Genomic DNA, 15,918 nt, shown 5'->3' with positions numbered 1-15,918 from the left:
GACCCCTCTCCTCTTCTCCTTTGCCACTCCTGCTCTCTTTTCCTCTCCTCCCCCCCTTTTCCTCCTCTCCTGTCTACCCCTCCTTTTCCTCCTCTCTTCTTCCCTCTCCTCCCCATCTCTCCTCCTCCTCCTCCTCTCCTTCTCTCCTCTACCCTCTGGGATCCTGGATCTACTGTAAATCAGTGACCTGCAGTTCATCTGTGTTACTGTGATGATGATGATGAAGACCTTCAGGTCTGTCTTTCCACGAAGCTGGACACTACTAATACTTTACTTTCTGACATACTTCCCTGATTAAAAACCTCAACTAGTGCTTCTTATTAATAGAGGTTTGGTTGTGACTGACATTTTATTAATTGTTATGAATATTAGTGGTTTGATACTGTGATCATGATCATGCGATATGATGTGTAGCCTGATGAGGACCTATAATTAATATTTATAGTTTAGTTTAGTTGGTTGCCACCAATTTTATAATAAATTCAAGTCAGTTTATGGCCGCACGGTGGCAATAGAGGTCCTTACTCTTCAGGGTCATGTTTTCTTCGTTCAGAAGTTCTCACATGGACTATCAGATAACTACCCAACTACTTATTAATCAGAGAATTAATGTTTATTTGTAATAAAATTATTTGATAATATTCAAGCAAGGAATTTAAGCAAGGGGAAGTGAAGAGGTTGTGTTTGGGAGTGGTGAGTGTTAACTGTAGCTTGGAGGAATTGCATTTGAATGCACACAAAGGACGCAGCTAACTCACTCTAAACTGAATAATAAAAATAAAGAAATCGCCATGCCCACACCAACATCACTTCGCCATGCGCTTACCGGAGCCCAAGCTTATTGAATCGCGGTTCCCTGGGTCACCGTTATTTTGGTTCCCGATGGGTGTAGTTTTGTCTTGGGCGCTGAATAATATTGTGGATCCCCACGTACGATTGGGTCCGTGACGGTGAGAAGCTGTGATGGCTGTTCGACTGAGTTTCTTCCGGTGCTCGGCATGTGGTAGGTTGATGACTCATCCGCAGCTTCAGAGAATCCTGCGCGCTCGTTCAAACACAGGGTTAGGGGCTCGTCCAAAAATATTTCTATTACCGGCCACACGCCAAAAAGAGGTATTATTAAAAGCTAGGGGTTTATCAGGAAGGCTTAACGGAAGGTCCGTGGTGCGGACTGCTCAGCACCGGTTGAGTGAGAAGGCGGGAGGTTTTAAAGATATGAAAGTGTACCCAAGGATCTCTCTGACTCTGCATAGTCACAGTGCGAAAAACGTGCTTTTTAAAAAGTACAAAGACAAAGAAAGGCTGCATGGCACGCGCCGTAAAGTAAAAAGGGTGGTTGTGAGAGAGTGCCGTCTCCTGGGAGGAAAGGACTGGGGAGACAATGGCGTCTCAATGTTTTGTCCCTCAAGGGGGCGGAACCGGAAGTGACCACCTTCGACGGCCATTGGTCGAGGAGTTATCGAGAGCTTCCCTCTACAACGAGGAATGTTGTCGAGGGAAGGCATTCCTCTTTTATGTTGATGCGTTCAAATCCTTATCTCTAATATGAATCTTGCAATCTGCCTCGTTCAGTCATTTAATACCAGTAGTACATTTGTGTTGGTCAAATAAATCTTGAAATAAAAGAAGAGAAAACCAACAAAAATAAATCTTGACATAATGGAAGGAAGTCCATGTCATGTTATCAAGCGCCCACAGCATTCATTTCATATTGGAGCAATTGGTGGACTCCATAGGCGTTAAACAGCATGTGGATTATTCTTACTGGAGTGAAGATGATATGCGGGTATAACATGCAAAGGGCTGCTGAATGGAATGGAAACGGGTGATACATAATGTAATTTTCTGAGTCCCGGGCAATAACACACATTATAAAAACAGGTTGGACAGGTCCTGTCTGTGGATGCTAGGGGGAGTCCAGCTCACTCAAAGTCGAAAATAGTATCGTTCTTCACAAAATTACCTCAGGGAAAACATTTTTACATTTAGTTCAGTCCAATCTTGTTCTTAGGGAAACACTGTCAGAATGAGAGCCTTCTTGTGCAAATGGCCCTTAGTCAATGAGCCGGCCATTTGCAGATTCCTGCTGTTCCGCAACAGTGAACAAAGAAGAGTTGATTTTGTCTGCTCCTATCTTTTCTCTGCGTCGCCTGGTAAATGTCTTGATCTTTGACGTCTGTTGTCTTAATGTCCTGCGACCTCACAAGAGTTCAGACGAAAGGTAGGAAGGAAGCGTGTCCCCTTTATAGTCAACAGTCTTCTGTTACAGATGATTGGAAGTCGCTTTGGACAAAATCCGATCATGACGTAATGTAACAAAGCGTCCACTTTCCAGGTGTTCAAGTTAGCATCGTTAGCATAGTTTGCATCGTTAGCATAGTGAGCATTGCGTCCTGTCAAAATACATCCCAGAAGTTTCTTCGTATTTGTACTTTATGATTTTTTTTTTTTTTTATCTTACCGATGAGGGTAAGCCAGACAAAACCAAAGTTAAATCTATTTAACAAAACACTGCAGCCAAAAATGCAAAAATAAGAAAAACACCAACAACATAAAATAGCAACACCATAAATACACACAATCTGTACATTATTCACTGGGAGATTCAGTTCTCGCTCTCTCACTCTACATGTGTAGGACTCTTTGTTTCACGTTCTTACCAGAGTTAGACTCTGTTATTCATAACCAAGTTAATAATTCAATAACCTCATAATAACCGTCGTCGCCTAAGTTGCCATAGTAACGCTGCCTGTTCCTCAAACATTTCTTCTGACGCACCAGCCGCACCAAGCAGTATTTCACCTGTAGGTGGCACTGTCTCAGTGGGATCACAGCAGAATGGATTGCGCAGCAACGGAACTGAGATATTGTTTGTTTTCCACTGGTGCGAGTTAATTCAAAATATATTTAATATTATTATATACACCGATCAGCCACAACATTGAAACCACCTGCCAAATATTGTGTATGCCCCCCTTGTGCAGCCAAAACAGCTCTGACCCATCAAGGCATGGACTCTACAAGACCTCTGAAGGTGTCCTGTGGTATCTTGCACCAAGACGTTAACAGCGGGTCCTTTGAAGCCTGTAAGTTGCGAGTTGTGAGTCCCCGTGGATCAGCCTTGTTGTTCCAGCACGTCCCGCAGATGTTCTATCAGATTGAGATCTGGGGAATTTAGAAGCCAAGGTCATGTTCCTCAAACCATTGCTGAACATTTTTTGCAGTGTTACAGAGCGCATTATCCTGCTGAAATCCTGCCACTGCCATCAGGCAATAGCGTTGCGAAGGTTGTACTTGGTCTGCAACAATGTTTAGGTAGTAAACACGTGGTACGTGTCAAAGTAACATCCACATTATTGCCAGGATCCAAGGTTTCCCAGCAGAACATTGCCCAGAGCATCACACTGCCTCCATCGTCTTGCCTTCTTCCAATAGTTCACCCTGGTACCATCTTTTCCCCAGGTTATCGACGCACATGCACCCAGCCATCCACATGATTTCAGCGGTGAACAGGGGTCAGCATGGCACTCTGACCGGTCTAAGGCTACACAGCCCCATACACAGCAAGCTGTAAAGCACTGTCGTTCTGACACCTTTCTATCAGCATGAACTTTTTCAGTAATTTGTGCTAGAGTAGCTCTTCTGTGGGATCAGACAAAAAGGGCTAGCCTCCGCTCCCCACTCACATCAATGAGCCTTGGGCGCCCATGACCCTGTCGCCGGTTCAATGGTTGTCCTTCCTTGGACCACGTTTGGTAGGTACTAACCACTGCATACCAGGAACATCCTACAAGACCTGCTGTTTTGGAGATGCTCTGACCCAGTCGTCCAGCCATCACAATTTGGCCCTTGTCAAAGTCGCTCAGATCCTTACACTTGCCCGTTCTTTCTGCTTCCAACACACTAACTTCAAGAACTGACTGTTCACTTGCTGCCTAATATATCCCAACCCTTGACGGGTAACATTAAAACGAGGTGAGCAGTGTTCACTTCACTCAATTTCACTGTCAGTGGTTTTAATGATGTGGCTGATCGATGTATATATTTAAATTGTATTAGTTATTAATGTATGATGGCATTTTTCAGGTTAAACTGGTCGGAACCCGACAACTGCCAAACCCACAGACATGGTTGAGGAACTGGGGCGTTTCAGGCATCTCGTGGTGCAAGTTTTATCCACTTAGATCTGCATTTGTAGCAGGGATTTGTGAAAAAACGTTTTCCAGATTTACTGGAAGTTGAAGAATGTTGGTATACCTTTATTAGTTTGTGGAGTGGGGCACTTTGGGACGTCATGAAACAATGTTATATAAGTCCAAGCTTCGTCTCTGGGTGCTCATTCACATTCAGAGAATTGCACTGTGTAGACCTGGTTGAGAATTGCGCTGTGTAGACCTGGTTGCGTTGCGTAGTGTTAATGCTTGTTCAGGCGACAGCCCAGAGCCGATGCGGCATTCACTGTAAACTCGGAAAATTGTAACTTGCTTTGCATTTCACAGAACACGGAACTATAATATGTACCTAACACGACTAAACTGGAGCTTGTCTATTGCTGCCTGCAGCTATATTTATCATTATTATTATTTTGCCATGAAAGTCACAAGAACAATATCACCAAAGCGTAGAAAAATAAGAAAAAAAATTAAGAATAAACAAACAATGATGTAGAAAGAGATTAGAATTTAAGATGAAATAAGTGAATGATAGAATAAACAAAATAATTTAAACATAAGAAAATGACATGCCTCAATGACAATAGAATACATATTTTGCTGGTCCAATTTAGTCTTGTTTGGTACATATTACAGGTTTCTGAGGTTCCATCGCACTGAGGAAAACCTGTCGTGATTGAGTGTCACTCCGAGTCTGCCCTGTCCACACGTTGGGCGGAGGGACGCTGTTTTATTAACGTAGATCTAATGTCTTGGAAATAAATAAATTGTGCATAAAGAAACACATGTTTACTTTAAATGAAGCATCTTATTTTTGACGGTTATTGTTACCGTCAAAAACCGCTATAGCTCGTGTCTGACCAATCACCTTATGTCTGGACCAATCACCATGCACTTTCATCACTGATGTCCCTCAAGAACGGTGTTTTAACAATAACAATCTTTCCTGAATCATGCAGTGCGGACACAAAAGGGACGGTTCCTCTCAAGGTTCTTAGGACTTTCTGTGGTGCGGAAGCACCTTCTGTGACCGATTATAGTTATCGGGTTTTTGTGGAACACAGCACGAGTTACAGTTTTCTGAGTTTCCATTAAATGCAGCATCGGTCCAGGTTTTCTGTCTACACCAGTGGTATTCAACCTTTCCCATCTCTGCAGCCACATTAACAAAAATTACTTTCACTAATTAATTTTACTTTAATAATTGCATAGAGACTGTTGGAGGATTTGGACACGGTGGTCTTATGTGACATGGTTGGTCCGGTGACAAAGTGCGGCTCCAGGTTATTACTCATATACGGTAATAATATAATTAAATTTGAATAATTGATAATACAATTACCAGTAGAAACCAGATGATCAGTGATTGATCACTCAGTTAACAGATCATTGATAACTACATGGAAACAGATCTCTATAAATGCACTCTCGCAAAGCTATTCTAGGTTGCTGTGTCTAATAGGAAGTTCAGTTTTGAATACTGCAGACTATACTGTAGCCCCACTTGCACTGAAAGCCGTAAATCGACTGGCAATGTTCCGTTCTGCAGCCGGCAGGCAAGTGAAGCGCTTGTGCCCGATGTCTCCACCAGTTGTACTGCGGTGCGGAGCCAGAGGGAGTGGGTGGACAGGGAGAGGTAGAACAGGTGGAGAACATTCCTTCTCGGGAGGCACAGAGTGTAGGACAGGTTGAAAATAATCACACTGATTTTATATCATTGGGCTAGGGTTATTGTGTCCGGGGGGGGGGGCGCTCTGACGCCACTCTGTCAGCGTAGAGAACCGAGTCCGTCCGGGAGGGGCAGGGAGGTGGATACCGAAGCACTGGTCTCTGAGGGCCAGGATAAAACTAAACCATTTCAGATTTTTGGGTCATTGCGTCCAGATGATGATGTCACAAAGCGCCCTGCTCCTCAAACTAATCAAGTCGCGCCAATGTTCTTCTCCTTACGGTAAAATTGCAACAGTTTTTCACAAATTTCTGCTTCAAATGTACGTCGATATTGATCAAACGCAAGCTACAACATGTCTGAAATGTCCCGGTTCCAACGAGACCTCAACGATGTCTCTGCATACTGCGGTTGCTGTGTTTCAGATACTTCTAGCCCGAAAAACACCAAAAAGATTCAAAGTAATAAAATCTGAGCAAAAACAATGGGTTATAGCACTCCAGGCTGGACGCCTTAATAAAGCTGCAGGCAGCAATGCATGGGGTTCAGTTTAGTTGTAGCAATTGTACTAATTACACAAACGAAAGTTGTCTGACATTTTGTGAAACACAATGAAAAATAAATTCTAACTAATTCAACCAATGCCAAATAGTAGACTAATTGAAGGTATTTTGATCAGTGGTTAGTTTCACAAATAGGGCAGATTCACAATGGTGGAAAACATTATGACACATCAGAAGTGTTTTATAGAAAAGTTTGCCAAAATATTTGGACAAAACAAAATTTCCCAGTATTTATTACCATATTTAAGGCCATTTTCAGAAAGTTAATGTTTATAAAGAAAGCCTGGCATTTAATATATTTTTATTACAAAAACAGCGCTGTCTTTTCAAAGGTTAACAAATTACTTATTTAAGGTAAGTAAATCAATTTTAACCAAAGCATCAACAACTAGGGCACTTCTTGTCAATGTGCAAACATTCTGGATTTTGCTCTTCGGTACTGCCATTAAACCGACAGCTGCACACTGCTTGTTCCTGGAGTCTCCAAACTGTGCATCACCCTGATGAAATGGGCCTCTAAATACCCATATGTATGGGGAATAAACAGTTGTATTTAAAGGCACTTCATCTGCATTAACTTGTGTAAGAGATGTTGGTGCAACTTTTTTTTTACTTTTTGTTTTTTTCAGTTGTTTCATAGCTTTTTTCAATGTGCTCTTCAGTTTTGCTTAGTCTTCACTTTAAAAGAGGAGAGAGAGTGACTGACCTAAGGGTGCATGTTCTTCCACTGCTTCTTTATTGTCTTAGACTTTGGGCTTCTCTTTGGCATCTAGAACACGAAAACACACAAACAATGCAAGTATTTCACAACACAGACACAATAAATACATGTTACCTTCACTGTTTAATTTAGTAATTGTATAACTCACTACAATTCAGGAAGACAAATTACCAAATTAAGTATCTATAATGGAATACACCCTAAGGTAACAATGATAACATCAGATTTTTTTACTGTGAAGTATAACATTTATATTAGATTACCTTTCATTTTGGAATTTGACTTAATGTCTACGGATTAACACAATATGCTGGAGATGCAGGAAATTATAGACATAAGTATCTGTAGAAATATTCAGATGTGGACAAATTTGTTGATACCCTTACAGCTCATTGAAGCAATGCTTCATTCCTCCTGAAAAGTGATGAAATTAAAAGCTAATTTTGTCATGTATACTTGCATGCCTTTGGTATGTCATAGAGTAAAGCAAAGAAACTGTGAAAAAAATATAAATTATTGCAAAAGAGATCAATTATATTCTAAAATGGCCTGGACAGATTTGTTGGTACCCCTTATAAAAGATTATAAATAATTGGATTATAGTGATATTTCAATCAAACCTTTTTCTTTAATTAGTATCACACATGTCTTCAATCCTATAATCAGTCATTCAGCCTATTTTAATGGAGAAAAGTAGTCACTTTGCTGTTTGGTATCATCGTGTGCACCACACTGAACAAAGACCAGAGAAAGCAAAGGGTAGAGTTGTCTGAGGAGATCAGAAAGAAAATTATAGACAAGCATGTTACAGGTAAAGGCTATAAGACCATCTCCAAGCAGCTTGATGTTCTGTGACTACAGTTGCAAATATTATTAAGAAGTTAAATGGGACTGTACCCAACCTCCCTGGACATGGCTGCAAGGGGAAAACCAACCCAGATTGAACAGAAGCATAGTGCGAATGGTAGAAAAAGAGCCAAGCACAACTTCCAAAGAGGTACAAGCTGAACTCCAAGGTCAAGGTACATCAGTGTCTGATCACGCCATCCGTCACTTTTTGAGTGACAGTGGGCTCCATGGAAAAAGACCCAGGAGGACTCCACTTTTGAAAGAAAAACATAAAATAGTCAGACTGGAATTAGCTAAAATGCATATTGACAAGCCACAATGCTTCTGGGAGAATGTCCTTTGGACAGATGAGTCAAAACTGGAGCTTTTTGGCAAGTCACATCAGCTCTATGTTCACAGATGAAAAAATGAAGCTTTCAAAGAAAAGAACACCATACCTACTGTGACACATGGAGGAGGCTCGGTTATGTTTTGGGGATGCGTTGCTGCATCTGGCATGGGGTGCCTTGAATCTGCAGGGCACAATGAAATCTCTTGACTATCAAGGCATTCTGGAGCGAAACGTACTGCCCAGTGTTGGGAAGCTCTGTTGGACATTGGACTATTCTGAAGTTGAACATCTATGGAAAGAGCTGAAACATGCAGTTTGACAAGGCACTCAGGAAGAGTGGGCCAAACTACCTGTTGACAGGTGCGGAAGTCTCATTGAGAGCTACAGAAATCGCTTGAGTGCAGTGACTGCCTCTAAAGGTTGTGCAACAAAATATTAAGGGTTAAGGGTCCGATCATTTTTGTCCACGTCATTTTCATTTGTTTTATTATGTTAAATATTCTGTTGAATCAAAAATCAAAAGCAAAGTCTGATGCAGGTATACATGACAAAATGGCTTTTAATTTCATCACTTTTCAGGAGGAATGAGGCATCGATTCAATGAGCTGTAATGTAAGGGTACCAACAAATTTGTCCACATCTGGATATGTCTGGAATTTTTAGGGCGATTGTTTTGTTGCAGCATCTGTGATGGTATATGCTGTGGCATTTCCCGACAAAGTAATGACTCCACATAATGACGAATACTTTAACTAGAATATATAAAAATTAATGTTAGAATGTAAAGTATGTTATCGCTACTATTCAAAATGACATACAGCCAAATTCATTTTCTGTAATGGAATACAATCTTATTTTATAATGGCAAGAAATCTGGCCTTGACTTGAATGCAAGCGGCTGCTGCTGTCTCTCGTCTCGACCCGGCACAGATCCTGCGCAAAGCAACCAATACACACTAATGGAGTCTAGATGGGGCAGACTTCACCCCATGCAAAAGCCCCCACAGAGACACACCCTGCACATATATAACAAATTGAATTGTGATGTCACAAAGCACCCCGCTCCACCAACCCAGGTATGTCAACAACTGTTTTTCACTAATTACTGCTCCAAATATAGATCAATGTGAATCAAACATGGACCATAAAATCGTTAGAATGCATCGAATCCAACACTTCGTTTATGTCCGTGGGTTCGGCGGTTGCTGTGCTCCAGACACTTTCAGCCGGCAAAATGCCAAGGAGAAAAATAAGAGCCTTAATAATAGTAAATATAGCTGCTGGCAGCAATGCACAGGGTCCAGGTTAGTTGCAGCAATTACACCAATGTGAAAACAAGCCAAAAAACTGAAATAAACAATAACTAATGTACTACTACATAACGTTAACTGGAAACCCCTCCGCCATTAACCACAAATAATATGTTCACCTACTCAAATTCTTGAACATTTCACAGCTTCACCGGGGTGGCGGCGGGGAGTTTACAAAGGTAACAGACCTCGAGACTACCGACACCAATTACAGTTTTCCGAGTTCCTGTGGAATGTAGCATAATTTCTGACTGACATAAATTGAAGTTTTCTGAGTTCCCGTGGAACGCAGCATCACTTCCTGCTGTCTCATCTCAACTCGAGACAAACTTGGAGTGCTTTCTTAACTTTTGACTGTGTGGGCAAGAGCACACACCTTTTGTAAACACACAACTTTTGCACGGCACCACTTTGCTCAGCGCAGATCCTGTACATCTGTGGGTTCCACGGTTTCTGAGCACGAGGCACTTTCAGCAGGAGGATGGCTAGAAGAATAATAATAATAAATATAGCTGCAGGCAGCAATACACGCAGTCCAGTTTATTTATTTAAGGCATGTGTTACTTTTTTTTTTTTTTTGTGTAATGCAGCAAAATCTACTGAACTTATAAACATAATGTAGTTACGTCCATGTAATTCCACAAATCAAACTTTCATGGCTTTTCGTATGAAGCATTTCCATTTCAACCAGACGTCAACAATTTTAAATATCGGTTGAGTTTGGCAGAATTAATTATTACAATTTTCAAAAATGACGACTGACAGAATCAATGTTGTTGTAGTAAGCTACAGAACTACTCAGTGAGTCATACTCATTTAGCCCTATGTTTTCCTTGCGTTTGAATCAACAAATGCATACCATGAACCCTGCTTGATAATTGCACATGTATTACCCAAAATAGTTAATATACATGCATCATTATTATTTGACAGGGATTTCTTAAGTGCTCTATTAATTGGCCTAGCTATATTAAACACAGTCATAGTGATCTACACCAATGCAGCCAGTAAACGGGTATAAACCTTATTTGGAATGTTGTATTAAACATGGTTCTTTTTGCCATTTCTGTCATTGAAATATACTCTCTTCCTGGAACATTATAATTTATTCTACCAGGCTTTTTCATATCCTGGTAAAGATTATTTACTTTAATCAAAACATTATCTTGGTAATTTTGTGTCCATGTGCAATCATTCTGAATCTGGTTTTGAAGAACTAAACTATTCTGTTCAACTCATAGCTGCACACTCTTTATTTCTGGAGTTTCGAAATTGTAAATCATGCTGGTGAAATGAGCCTTTTAACACCGATACGTATGGGGAACACTTACAATGAAAGTCTTTCCATAAGTGGTTTTTTTCACATTTTTTATATATATTATAAACATCATTGTCATCTGAGAACAGTCTGAAAAGTTGTCGAATCTGCGCTCTGATTATATGCGGGGGGACGTTTGAAGCTGGCCGAGGGACTCCTCCTGACCGTCACTGAAAATCACTGATTGTTTATTTAATTGATCTATTGCTGGAGCCACTCTGGGCTCGGGTTGGGGGGGGGGGGGGGTGCAAGTTCAATTTTAAGTTGTAGTTTGAGGAAGACCCGCTGCATCAGCTCCGGAGGGTCTCATCCCCGCTGCGTGCTGCCGAGCGAAGGTAGCACCAGCGCTCCTGCTGTACGCTTGGCTGTTTGTGTCATGTTGTTTCTCTGCTCTGTACAATTGGCTGTAATGCATGAATTGCATGATATACGAAAAATGTTTTGCTATTTCTGTGAGTAATTACCATTGCACGGCATCTATTTTTCCGACGCCTCGCTGGATCTTGAACGCATCACTCAGTCGTATATTTCAGTGGATTCATCTCAAAGTGGTTACAAGTCTTTGTGGACTGTTTTTTATATTTTCATTAATCCAGCAAAGTAATGGGTACCAAAGCGATAATATATAAATTGAAACAGATCTACTGATATCTATCAGGTAAGAAGGTACATCAATACACACGTGAATACATAGTTGGTAACGTCGAACCACTACATAGTGACGGAGTCTACACTGTACTCTGGACAGGGTGCAATGGACATTCTCAATCTGAATCTGTACATTTATATTAAATAGTATGATGATGTCATGAAGCGTCTTACTGTAAATCTCATCTTGTTCATTTTGTTTATGAATAGTGCCATGTCAGTTAAGCAAGCCCAGCTGAATATTTGAGATCAAAGTTGTTGTTTTTCACTAATATCCGCTCCGTATGTGGATCGATTTGGATGAAATTTTATACCACCAGATCCTTGTGACAAAACCAGTTTAAACGACACCTTAAGGGTGTTCGTAGATTCTGTCATTATTGTGTTCCAGATACTTTTAGCCGGGTTGGATAATTCAGCGTGAAATGCATTGCGTCTGTGATATCGATCAAATTTGGTAGGTTTTTCGCTCATTTCTTCTCCCTATGTGGGCTGATTTGGATGAAAGTTGAACTACAAGATGTTTGTGACATACTGATTCAAATGAAATGTCAACCGTGTGCGTAATTTCTGCCATTGTTCTCTTTCAAATAGTTTTAGCCTAAAAAATTCACAGAATTTTCACAAGCGATTTCAATAGGGGTTGGGCCCTTAAAAATCGAACTTGGCTGCAGGCAGCAATACACGGGTCCAGGGTAGTCGGCCCTTCATTAAAGTTCAATAGACGAGTGTGCTTTGGCTCTCTGCAAAGCTGCTGGAGTCATACTGCAAATGTCCAACTGTGCTGTGGGAATGTGACTCTACAACTGCATAATATGATCCCTACTTAATAATTGTACATGTATTGCCAGTAATTGTTAATAAGCATGCGTCATTATTTACCAGTGATCTCTGAATGGCTTCACAATTGGCATGGTTATATTCCATAATGCAAAGTCACAGTTTTCAATACCAATGCGGCCAGTAACCCCTTCAGCATACGTTAATGCAAAAACTGTCTTACAGAACGTATCTTCCCTTGGCTATTCTGATATTGCAATTAATCTCTTACTAAAATATTTTCTTTTATTTGAGCAGACGTTTTTATGTTTTGATAAAGGCTAGTTCCTTTTATCAAAACATCATCTAGGTCACTTGTTGTCAAAACATTTTGGGTCTGTACTGCTGTCAAACTAATAGCTGCACATTACTTGTTCCTGGAGTCTCCAAACCGTGCATTACCCTGATGAAATGAGACTCTTAACACCAAGATGTGTGGAGTATCAACAGGTATATTTAAAGGAACTTTAAACCTGTATTAAATGTTGTCAGAGATTTTGCAGCAACTTCTGTAGGCGTTTTCTAGTCGTTCTTTCTGAGTTGTTTGTAGTCCTTACTTTAGAGTTATGTTCAGAGTTTTGTTCAGAGGTTTCAGAAAGAATATATCTTTTTATTTTTGAAGAGTAGGTTGGCTGACCTCTAAATCTTTCTTTGCTGCCTTGGAATTTTGGCTTCTATGAGACATCTGGAAGGGAACACAAAACAATTAAAATATTTCAATACACATATACAAAATAAATACACGTTCCTTGTATTTTTTAATTGCTTATGGTTATTGTTACCAGTAATGATAATTCAGGAAGATTTAATACATTGATCTCTGGATTGTCTATAAGATCTGACAGTGATGTTATTGGGTTTTTGGGTGTTTTGTACAACTTACTCTGGCGTATGTCAGTTGTCCTCAGAAACATATATGTTTATGACGTCTAATAAGCTGCGCTTTGTTTATTCCAATTGTCTTCTGGTATTACTTTAACCTAATTCTTTTCACACATAATTAAGGTTAATAGTTATAAAGTTATACCTGTCATTGTGTAATTTTGTATGGTTCTTGTTACAACTGACTACAATTCAGGAAGACTGTAAAAATATAGATCTGTGGAATTTCTTTAAATCCTGAAGGCAATGTTTAAAAAAAAAAACATTTTTATTCAAGATTCAAGAGGTTTATTTGTCACAAACATATACATACGTTCATACATATATGCAGTGAAATAAGCACCCGGAGATTATGCAAAATAGTTAGTAAACCGAACAAAATAGCTAACCCAATTCCTACCTAGCTAACTAACTGAAACTGATTCCTAAAACATAATGCAGTTAGCGAATAGAATAATATAATTAAATTAAAAATAAAATAAGACTCGAAAGATAATATAGAGTGGGGGTACAAAATGGAAAAAAAAAAAAAAAAGTGAAAGGAATTGTTATGTTTATGGGATAGGTTATTTGTATATACAGATATCTGCAGTAAAGTGCATGTGAATAATTGTAACTCACCCTGGTGCATGTCGGATAAGTAATAAAGTGAAAAGATTATATTAGATTATCCGCGTTCCAAACGCAACACCAACCTTGTGTTTAACGGCGGTTATCTCTGCGTTTCTGTGCTTCTGGGTATGTACAGTCTGTCAGAGTTTGTGTCTTATATTCCTTTAGTTAAAGTCCAATCGAATAGTCCAGTGGGCGAAATTATGTATCTGGGGTATTCACAAATTCCAGGTCTAATGTCAGGCAGTCGTTGCACGCCGCCATCTTGCACATACGTGTAGTGATTACACATGACCAGTGACATAATGACACACTGGTCTGTGACCAATCAAAAGTCTGCAGTGCTATCACCTGAGCATTGCGGAGATGAGAAACGCAGCATTTTGACAAAAATGAACCGATTTGGATCATACTCGGACAACGGTGTGCCAAAACTGCCCTGAATACATAACTCATTCATCGTTTCCGTGAAGAGTGACATTAATTTTTTTTTTAACAAAAACAATAGTAGACTCCTAAATATAGCTTCAGGCAGCAATGCACTGGGTCCAGGTTAGTAGCAGCAATTGCACCAATTACATTAATTACAGTTTTCCCGATTTCCTGTTAAACGAACCTAATACTTTTGAAACATAATTAAGGCTATGCTACATTATCCAAGTTCCAAACACTCTTAAATGCCTTCTACTTTTTCAAATGTCTGAGTTTAGCTGTTAACCAGGGCTTGTCATTGTTATAACTCACCCTGGTGCATGTCTGTATAACCTGTCCTCTCAGAAGCTGATATGACATCACAGCATCTGTGTATTCATCCAGACTGATTGGTGGTTCTGAACATCTCCCAGTCTGTGTGGTCCAGGTACTCAGGCTGGTCCCCCTCTGTTTTGCTGCTCCACTTCTTGGTTCTCCTCGTAGTAGGTTTAGACAGTTCGACTTGATGCCTGTATGTGGGGATCAGGTGGACCAAGACGGGGTTGGGGTTTCCCAGCGCAGTGCGGAGAACGACGTGATGTGTGTTGTGGACGGTGGTGTAGCAGTGATCCACTGTGTTCTCCCATCTCTGGTCGGACAGTTAATAAAACTGCTTGTATTTCGGGAGTAAGTGTCTTAAATTCCCTTTGTCAAAGTTCCCGATACCCCGAGGACGATAACTAGGGAGTCCAAGTGCTTTCTCTCCACATCCAGCATCTGATCACGAGTGAGTTGGCTTGCAGTAGAATGACACCAATCCCGAGCAGTGTGCACCGCGTCGTATGCAAAAGCCCCTTCAGAGTCATACCCTGCACATATATACCATGTTGGATGATGATATCACAAAGCACCCCGCTCCACCGCGTCCGATCCCTTCGCCCTGCCACTTCCAGTACGTCGGCTCGCTACTTCTGGTTCTTTCCTTCAAAAAAACATTTTTTTACTAACTCCTACAGATATAGTCCGATGTCGATCAAACTTGGACCATAGCTTGTGTGGACTGCCCGTTATACAAACTGTATTAATTTGTGTCTGTATTAATTTGATGGTTTATGAGTGGCAGGCACTTCGGCCAGCAATAATGGCTCGGAGAATAATGAAAATCTGAACAAAAACAATAGGGTTCCCTGGGCTTCTCTGTTTAGATTGTTGAATTCACCTGCTGAGCATGCAACCCCCCCCCCCCCCCCCCCCCCCACCCACCCTTTCTCCTCCCCCTCAGAGCGGGTGCTGCAGCAGTATGGGGATCTGTGTGGGGATCTGCTCAGTGTGGAGCTGGAGAAGGAGCGTCAGGGTCTGGGTCTGAGCCTGGCGGGGAACCGGGACCGGGCTAGGACCAGCATCTATGTGGTGGGGCTGCACCCAGGGGGCGCAGCAGCCCGCGATGGACGCATCCGGGTGGGAGACGAACTGCTCGAGGTGAGGAGGAATGGAGGGAGAGAGAGAGAGAGGGAGGGCAGGATGGAGGGAGGTGAAGCGCTGTTTCAAGTTTAACATCTTAAGCTTATTGTGGGTGTGGGGGTGTGTGCGCATCCTGCTAATGAGTTATTGAT

General features: G+C 41.0%; 1 protein-coding gene across 1 annotated transcript in view; it reads left to right on the top strand.

Moving 5' to 3' along the window:
- The window catches only part of LOC307247944 (inaD-like protein), a 72,507-nt gene that overhangs the window by 55,726 nt on the left and 863 nt on the right, over window positions 1–15,918 (top strand). Inside the window, exon 30 of the mRNA XM_080024102.1 lies at window positions 15,588–15,784. Within this exon, the coding sequence (XP_079880228.1) occupies window positions 15,588–15,784 (197 nt within the window). The remainder of the gene's footprint in view (window positions 1–15,587; window positions 15,785–15,918) is intronic.

This window comes from Zeus faber (genome assembly GCF_960531495.2).
Source record: "Zeus faber genome assembly, chromosome: 1".
NCBI lineage: Eukaryota > Metazoa > Chordata > Actinopteri > Zeiformes > Zeidae > Zeus > Zeus faber.
The sequence above is the reverse complement of the archived record's forward strand: the minus strand, read 5'-3'. Positions and strand labels throughout refer to the sequence as shown.